Source organism: Armigeres subalbatus, chromosome 1, assembly GCF_024139115.2.
Source record: "Armigeres subalbatus isolate Guangzhou_Male chromosome 1, GZ_Asu_2, whole genome shotgun sequence".
NCBI classification, from domain to species: Eukaryota; Metazoa; Arthropoda; class Insecta; order Diptera; family Culicidae; genus Armigeres; species Armigeres subalbatus.
The window spans coordinates 30157552-30167354 of record NC_085139.1 but is presented as its reverse complement, the minus strand read 5'-3'; the positions used below and the strand labels follow the sequence as shown (position 1 = coordinate 30167354).

The following is a 9803-nucleotide window of genomic DNA, read 5'->3' as shown; positions in this document are numbered from 1 at the left end:
CAGTAATCAAAATCGTACCCCATCTACCTCTACACGATGTGTCATAGAATAGCACTAGCTAATTGCTCTATCTGATAAAACCAGACGACTAAATTTCATCACTCAAGCTACTCGTTTAAAAGCACGCGCCACATCCAGCCATCTCTAGATGTTAATGATGCAATTGTAATTCAAACAACTCGCATCGGGGCAAACAAAACCTATCAAATTGCAATCATGTAAGCGGGAGCTACTGCTGAAGTACTTCAAGATCAAAAGTCGGAGTGCTGTCTCTCACCCACTGTTGCACTGTCATTCCCAAGGGGGGTCAGGGCGCCTGTGAGCTAATCGAATAACAAAACCGCCCGCGGTTAAAGCTAGTAATATCGTTTATTTAGTTACATTTACAAGTGGAATGACTTTCACTGGAATCGATTTCAAGTGCCGCTGCATTGCGTAGCTGCGTTCGTCACCAAACGCTGCACTTGTCGGTCGGATTCATGGCGCTTCCGACCGGGCAGCCATACTCCCGGGCGAAATCCTCCGAATTGGATAACGTTCCGATCACCCGGAACCTCCCAGGGCTGTGAACGGCAGTTTTGAGTTTGTTCCGCGTCGCTTCCGGTCGCATCGCTCCACACCACACTTGGGCAAAGTTGAGGAAGAACAGCTGGCTGCTGGTGACGTTCAGTTCCGGGAAGGTTTCCTGCTCCAGCACGTGAGGGTCGGTTTGCTCCGAAAGCCACTTGGTATAAGCCCGAAAGGCCTGCTTTATTCCACCGTTGTCGGCAATGTTCTCCCCCTGGGTGTTTTCGCCATCGATCTGAACTCCGATTTCGTCGATAGTGTACTTACCGTACTGCTGGACCAGGCAGGTGGCCCTTTCGTGGAACGCTTCGATGGCATGATCGCTCCACCAGCGGTAGAGGTTTCCGTCGCGGTCAAACAATCGTCCCTTGTCGTCGAATCCGTGGGTCAGTTCGTGCCCGATGACGACTCCGATGCCGCCGTAGTTCATCGATTTGGGGAAGTAGCGATGGTAGAAGGGTGGCTGAAGAATTCCGGCGGGGAACATGATCTGGTTCTTGTTGCGACTGTAGTAGGCGTTGACGACGGCGGGAGCGGTATGCCAAGCAGTTTTGTTCACGGTTTGTCCGATTTTGTTCTGATCGGTTCGTCGGATGTGGCTGAGCACGTTCAAGGTGTTTTCGAAATATGTTTCCGGGTGGATTTCCAAGTCGGCGTATTTTTCGTTGAGTTCCTTGTGCGAAAGGATAAAGTCCGGGTATCCGATTCTGAGGGACATCGCGTTGACTTTCATTTCTGCCAGGTGCTTGGTGGGGGCATCCAACCAGTCGGTTTCGTTAAGTATTTCTCGGAAAGCTTGCTGCAATTCATGGGTCATGGCAAGGGTATCACGTTTGCTATTTTCGTCGAAGTACTTGCGAACGAACATGGCCCCGACCGCCATTCCCATATTGGCGTTCACTTGGTTGACGCAGTTCTTCCATCTGGGAGGACTTTTCTCGCGACCGAAGAGGATATTAGAAAACTTTTGTTTCGCCTGCAGGAAACGATCGTCCAAGTTGTTTATGCGGTGTCTTACAAATCTCCAAAGAATATAGTTGGCCACCGTTCTCGGTTCAGTTTCGTTGATCAACTGTACTAAATCCTTCATGTAGTTGACGGCGAACATAACAACAAACTCAGAATTGTTGATCGGTTTCTCCATCACAATCGTAAGGTAACGAGTCCAATCGATTTCGGGGATTTCTTCATGGAGGTTCTCCAGGATAACTTTTCGATACAAGATAGAGACATTATTGCGTTCTTCGACGGAACTTGTAATGTTTGCGAGCTGTATTTCAAAATCCACCATTTCTTCTGCAGCAACATTGGCGGCCTCCGCTTGAACTCCAAGCAGTCGTATAACATCGATCATGAATTGTTTGTATCCGTCAAGATATTTCTTGTTGGAAGATTGTAGAAAGTAATCACGAGTTGGCATACCAAGTGATGTCTGGTCAAACTGGATTATATTTTCATCGGAGTTCTTGATATCGGGGCCGACCCATTCAACAATCAGGATGTCATTATTATACTTGCGAATTTGCGCCGTCAAGTTAAGCCAATCGAAATTCTCCTCGCTCCAATCAGGGTTCAGCACAGGCCAACCTCCCAAAGAATCAATCAGGTCGTACAACGGTTGGAGCCCCCGTTGCTCGATAAGAGAGTAATTCATGCACGAAATAAAGAGATGACGTGCTTTGTTTTCCGCATTGTCCACCGCGTTTTCCAGTGCCACGTGCGAAGCTAATTCTCGTTTAGTTTTCTTGATCTGTGCCTTCAGGACAAGCTTGTTCAACACAGCTCGCTTACCGATGATACGCTTCCTGACCCTACGTAAATGTTCAGTTTCCGGAGGGTTCACAGTTGTCGCTAACGAGTTTTCTATTTCCAACAAACTGCCATCACTAGATTCTAGCAGCAAATTCTTCAGAACACTATCCAGGCTTTCACGCAACATCTCGAATGTGTCCAAACCTGCCTTATCTTTGGGAATCGGGTTTACGTCTTCCCATTTTCCGCACGCATACTGATAGAAGTCGTCACAAGGGTTTGTCTTTACGTCCATATACTTTTTCATAATCTCGACCTGTGCCGTCCTTATGCTGTCCGAACTACCGTCACTACTCCAAGATATTTTCTGTAACACGGACTTCTTGGCCTTTCTTCGTTGAGTTGAGTACCGCTTCTGCCGGAAAAAGTTGACAACATCCGATCGACCAACATCGTCCGGTATTGTGAGATCATCGTGTTCATTATCCGGCACACAGTGGATCACCGAACTGCTCGGTACGAACGAAGTTCTCACGTCTTTTAAAATGTCACGTTCCTCGACCTCTAACACCTCCGACAGGGAACTGCGCACCTGCTTACACAGCGGTTGGTGCAGTTCGTCCAGCTTGTTCGACTGATCAGAGTAGTAGTGGAGTGGGTCGTGACGCCGCATAGTGGAATGCTTGACCGAGCCCACCACGTGCAGCCGTGTGAGTACGAAGAATAACAGCGCCAACGGCAGCATGGCGGCCGGTATCACAAACAACACCTTCGCGTATCGACTGCCTGGGCACCACTGCAAACGACCTGTTCGTTCGTCGATCCCCAGCTCACACCGGCTCGCTTTATCTGGTAAGCGTTTCTTGGGTTCATTCGTCGCAATCTTCAACTCCATATCAATCGCAAAAAGGTTCCGTCTATCAATGGATGTTTATTTTCGAATTTTTGTGTTATTTTTGTTTTCACATTACACGATGTTGACGTGATCGGGGTGCATTGTTTACACTTCAGTTAGTCAATGCCCTTTCTACTAGCCTACTACCACCTAATGAAGAGAGTAAGCAATGCTCACAGACGAATGACTTGCTCGATCACTCTGATGTCCCCGTTGGGGACTGTGTCAATTGACTCAATTAAAGATTTGCACACTTTTCAACGACTGGGTTATGCAAATTGAATCACCACTTCTTCACGCGATACTGCTGACTTTCGTGTCTATCCAGCAACCACCACTAATTATTATTATTATGATTCCAGTAGTCTTTATCCACGTCCTTATGTTTAACGCCAAATACCGAATTGCGTTCAGAACCGCCCAACAATCCGCATCGCACTGGGGCTCATCCAAAGGGCTCTCAGTCAGGATTCGTAAAACTGCGCAAGCTACGTCGCGCAATGATTTCTCCTCTGCGATCTCGCGACACTCTAACAGTTGATAAATTTATTGTTATTGTTGAACAAGTAAGTAGACCCGGCCGCGTGCTTGATGACCGGGAGCAGCGCACGCTCCCGATGAGATATTTCGCGCGGTTCAACTACAGTAAATACAGTCGCACAAAAGATTCCTCCCAAACTGGAGGTTCCCTCCTCGCGTTAGAACGATGATGCTGCTTCATTGCGCGCGCACACCACTGGACCAGAATCTATTCAAACGGTTCTCGAGCATGCAGCATCTCGAGGAGATATGGGCTTCTCTCTTATATAGTAGCAGCAGCATCATCATCATCATCTTCGTTACGATGCTGCTGCAGTTCAATTGCCGATCTGGGTAGAAAAAAGCAGCGGTAGTATATATGAGACACTAGGCGAGTCACTCTAATGTACAGTAGAGTGTCTGCGGTCACTTAATCGCAGCGGTTCTCAAATGTTTTAAACGCTGACAATAAAAGTTCCGAATAAAAGTTCGCTTCTGCACGATTTATGACAAGTAGAGTAGAGTGGGGCAAGAGTGCGCGTGGGGTAAGAGTACGTTTTCAATTTTTTGTAGTAATAAAAAAAGATAAACTAGCAGCACTGCATCAGTTTGACAGGTATTCTGGCCAACTATTATCATGTGTAATTGTAAACTATTTGAATAAACAACAAGGGAGATATGGAGTTAGATAACTTTTTGGCCATTTTGCTAAAAATAATTGGATTTCCGCAACTAGTATTTCATTACCATATATACGTTCAATCAGGTGAACATTATACCATTTCGATAACCTATTATATAGAGTACTTTATGGTACAGAACACCAATCCGGTTGGTTTTCTAAGAAGTCAAAACCATTACTTGAATAATTTTTGGGACTGTGGGGTAAAAGTACGCAGGAACCGGTGGGGCAAGAGTACGCATATGAATCTTCAAGTTATGATGTCAAACCCGTATCTCCGGCCGAAATAAGACTTCTTCCAAAGCGTAAAGATCCACAACTAAGAAAAAAGGGACAGAATTCGAAATTATCACAAGTTTTTAGGATAAGTTGAAGTAGTTCGGTGTTAGAAAGGACTTAGCAAACAAAGCACTGAAGCGAAATAATGAAATTGTATTAGGACTTGTTGTACACCTAAACATAGTACGAAAACACAACTTCATCTAAATAATAATTTCATTTAATAAAAAGAAACATTCATAAATTACGCAACGTTTAGCTGGGAAGGGTTGCGAGATGTGTGATGATCCATATAATTTTTAGAGGATTCATACAAATAGTGTAAGATAGGGGGGGGGGGGGGAAGGTGTGATGAAATAGCCAAAATTTACGTTACGTGGTTGGTGGACTTTCTTTAAGGAAAATCCCTTTTGTATACGCCACGCGAAACCTGATATATATATTTTTACCGCTGTAGTTTTTTGTATATATAAAAATCAATGGTTTTTCGTATGAAAGTGTACATTTTTAGGACCCCCTCCCCCTTTAAGAGTTACGTAATCTTTAAACATTCCCTAATATATGCTCATTAAATGTTACTAACTCTTGTTTGCGTTAATATATACTTAAAGCACATGATTGAATAAATGCGTACTCTTACCCCACCCGATGCGCACTTTTACCCCACCGGTGGGGTAAGAGTGCGTTTTTCACTTGTCTTGCAATAAAGGTTCTACTAAAACGAATCTCAATAATTCCAATATTTTTTTCACTGGGTAACATAAAGGAAGAGTATATGAATCATCGACACTGATTTGATATGCAGAAGCTTGCTTCATAAGGGCCACATGATCGATTGAAAACTAAGTGCGTACTCTTGCCCCACTCTACTCTACGGGTTACTTCAAATTGTTCACACAAGATCTGACTTTCGAATCATGAATGCCGTTTAATCCATCCGTTTTCTCTACTTTTGTTTCCCATTCATGGTACAGAAAGATAATCTTCGGAAGGCTACCCACTCTGACCACTCTTTTCTCAACCCTCAACCGGTATTACTTCTGAATGTGGAGGAAAGGCGTGTAAGTTCTTAGTGCATCTAGCATTCTTTAGCACACTCTATACTGTCCCATTTTGACGGTTTATTGGCTCTTTGATTCCCAAAACTCTTTTCGGACGGTTTCACGGGCCCCTTCGGCTCCGTTCTCGTGGAATTTGGGTCCATTAAACTCCCGATTTGGTCGTGAGCTACTCATTTAATCCCCGCCGGTGGATCATTCTTATACCGACAGGGATCTAGCTGTCGGTGAAATCTTCCCCAAAATTAACTACCCGTTTTCGTGAAGGCTACTGCTTAATCCGCTGCATCTCTTGGCGTTTATCAAGTCAACGCAATGCAGTGCGCTTTTTCACTTCTGTGAGTGGCCGAACGTCCTTCGGTCGATTGCCGAAGATGGTCCAGAGTTTTCAGGAGGAACATAGCGTCCTGTTAAATGAATTTCAGGTGGAACATAGCGTCCGATCCAACGACTCGCAATCGTTCCTACAACGCGTCACGATCTACTCGATCCAGCCCCTGACAGTGGATCTGACTTACTAGCTTACTGGTGAGCCATTTAGCTCCCGGTGTGGTCTTGAACAACTCAAATAATGGCCGATGACCATGACCAGTGGTGGAAATCTATAAGCCTACCCCTCAAAACAATGGGACAGCATGTACTATGTTACTCGCAGGCCGATTAACAGGGGAAAGAATCAAAATTCCATAAACTTTATTCAGCAAAGTTATAAAATTCCTAGAATAATATTCGATTAGACATTGTTTTTTAATGTTTAAATTATTAGGCTTACTTTTAGTGATTCTTGCTGTTATTGTAGGGGGTGAATCCTATGATTCTAGCTTACTAAGGAGCAAATATCTGTAGAATCAGTTAGTTTTTATTGTACTGTTTACTAGTTCTACATGTTGTACACAATATTTCACCTATTGACGGTAACGAACACTAGAAATCAGCTTGTGCTCTGTTGTCTGTCGCAATCTTAGGAACCTGGGTTGTATGTTCATTTTAGGATCATTGTTTAGGTTTACGTTAAATTAGCTCACCTTTTTTCCGAGCCGCAGGTGATTTATGGAAGTGGATGATAATGCAGTTCTTCTATATGTGTTCCCTAACAATCTGTATATATATATTTGGAGGTTATAGCAGATTTAATGACTTTTTCCACTAGTAACTTAGAATTCATTGTATCCCTACCTTCTAATGCATGAATAGTAATTAAGATTAGGATATAGTTAGTTAATAAGAACACTAGCAATAATAATTATAAGAGATATAAGAGCGTTTTTAACTATTATTTTAGATTTAGCGCGATCCCTTGATCCAATTCACGTTTGTAATACCATGTAGTCGTTTTGTTTACATTTCATCTTCGCGAATCGTTCCTGCGCAAGCAGGCCGATGTGGTTTCTACATCAGTAGCGTGCGTTGCCAGTAGGGGCTTTGCTACCAATCGACGGGGCGTAGTTAACATACTATGTCCAAGGGCTTTCCCCACGGACTCTGCGAGGGGGCCTGCCTAGGACGTTGTGCGGTTTGGTAGTGGGCTCTGTTAAACCTCTACAAAAAGCTACGCCGCAAGCGGGCCCTATCAAAGTAACCGTGTGCCGCACAAAGCGCACAGGAGCCCAGGGAGTGTCAATTGGTACATCAGCATCAATGCCAGCGAGATCCTGATTATGGCATTCTGGCCGCGTGTCAACGGACCTTGTCTTGGATATCGTAATATTGTTAAAGTGAGGGCTGGCAGCCTGACATTCTACACTCTTAGTAGATCCGGATGACACTGACTCAAAACGGCGAGTGGGCTAATGGCTAGGCTGTCTTCCGTCCCCTAAAACCGTGCCGGGACTTGTAGCACGCTTTCCAATTCTACCAACAAGCTTTGCCTGCTGGGTGTGAGTAGGCTCAGACGCCCTTTTCTGACTTGCGTTGATCTGGCTCTGAACACGTAAGTGTCAACCCTTGCATGGCCTCGTAAGGCATGCAAAGATAACCATGGGATCATTAAAGGCGACTACTCCGGTAGGATTCGACGGCAGCCATAAGGGGGACCCAATTACAATGAGTGAAGCTAAAAATAATTCTTTTGACAATGCGTTAGGCATGGAGGTGGTAAACCCCTTTGTCAAGGGGGGTTTGGCGAGGTTCCCTCCAAGGGAGGCGTAGAGCGGAGTGACGGAGGCTACAATTAGCAGCACCAGGGTCTCTCCAGCATTGATGGGGTACAGCCCTATCAGCACGCTCGGTGGGCTACTACCCGGGATGGGTAGTCGCCGAGCAACTCGATGATATTATCGAGTTCGCGAGCACAAGGCAGAACATCAGCAAGGAGCTGAAACAGATCCATCGGATGCTCCAGGCCAGGCTGTTCGAGTCGCAAGACAAGAACAGGACGCGTTTATCAGGCGGGTGGTAGGAAGAGAGAAGGCCGACAAAAGTGCCCAGACCGATGCCTTCTTCTGCCTTGGAGAAGCGACTATGGCCCATTGATTTCGCCCTGACGGCCAATGAAGAATTGTCTTCGCCTAGCCCGAAACGTGCGACCATAAAGGCCAAACGTCGTCTGGACAGAGCAGATCGGGGTGCAGAGGAGCCCGAAGGGCGTCGACCCGAGAAGACGACTTCTCGGCCCAAAAAGGCGAAAGGCACCAACCAGACGCAAGTCGCCGGGCCGCAAGAGGGTACCAGCCGACCGGTGCCACCGGCACAAGGGACCGAAAATCCCTGGCAGCTGGTCAGTAGTGCAAAGCGGAAGTCGCATCTCGACCCGCAAAGAAAGCTAAGGACAGAGGCGAGGGCTTGTTGGTGAAAACTGAAAATGTTAGGTACAGCGAAGTCCATAAATCGACGCGGGCGGCCGAAAAGCTTTCGGCGCTGGGTCAGTACGTGCGAAGCGTCTGACGTGCCAATACTGGCGAGATGATCTTGCTTTTGAAACGCGGAGGGCAAGTTAGAGGGACGGACTACAGGAAGCTGGCCCAAGAGGTCTTGGGTGACGGCGCCGAGGTGAGGTCGTTGGAGGCGGAAGTTACCCTCCAGTGCAAGCAACTGGACGAGGTCACGAACGCGGACAATGTCTTCTCTGCCGTCAGAGACCAGTGCGGTACAAAGGTCGAGAAGACCTCTGTACGCCTAAAAAGCGGTCCCTTTGGCACACAGGTAGCCTACCTTAGGTTACCGGTTGCGGAAGCCAAAAAGGTAATGGAACGAGGGAAGTTGAAAATCGGCTGGTCAGTATGCCCAGTGAACAAACTTCAACCGCCTTCAGTGGACAGGTGCTATCGGTGCTTAGAGTCGGGGCACAAGTCCTACAACTGTAAGGGCCCAGACCGTAGCAAACTGTGTCGTTATTGTGGTGAAGAAGGTCACAAGGCGCAGGAATGCGATAAGGCACCAAAGTGCCTCATCTGCGCCAGCAAGCAGCAAGCCTGTAACCACGTTATGGATGGACCTTCGTGTCCCATCAGAGAGACAAACAAGAAGAAGCCGTAACAGTAACCCAGCTGAATCTTAACCACTGTACAACTGCCCAGCAGCTTCTGTGATAGTCGGTCTTGGAGTCGAGGACCGATATTGCCCTCCTGTCTGACCCGTACAACGTCCCTGTCAATAACGGCAATTGAGTGGCGGACGGTCTAGGATGGCGGCTATTTGAACGACGGGGCGGTACCCTATCCAAGAAGTGGTACACTCCTATGCTGAGGGTGTCGTGATAGCCAAGATCAATGGTGTGTTCTATTGCAGCTGCTATGCCCCACCAAGGGGGCCATTAGAATAGTTCAACCAGATGATCGATAGGCTATCGTCCGACTTAATGGGTCGTAAGCCGGTCGACAATTTTTATTTATTACCAGACTAAGGCCGGAGTGGCCTGTGCTGCACATAAAAGTCTTCTCCATTCAGCTCGGTCCATGGCTGCACTTCGCCAGCCACGCAGTCTGCGGAGGGTCCGCAAATCGTCCTCCACCTGATCGATCCACCTTGCCCGCTGTGCACCTCGCCTTCTTGTTCCCGTCGGGTCGTTGTCGAGAACCATTTTCACCGGATTACTGTTCTACATTCTGGCTAC

General features: G+C 46.7%; 1 protein-coding gene across 1 annotated transcript; it reads right to left on the bottom strand.

The window, feature by feature from the left end:
- Positions 1-350: 350 nt before the first annotated feature.
- Positions 351-3941, bottom strand: LOC134208231 (neprilysin-4). The gene has a single exon (XM_062684269.1). It carries the CDS (start codon positions 3212-3214, stop codon positions 449-451), a length of 2766 nt encoding a protein of 921 aa, XP_062540253.1. The 5' UTR covers positions 3215-3941; the 3' UTR covers positions 351-448.
- Between the last annotated feature and the right edge of the window lie 5862 nt (positions 3942-9803).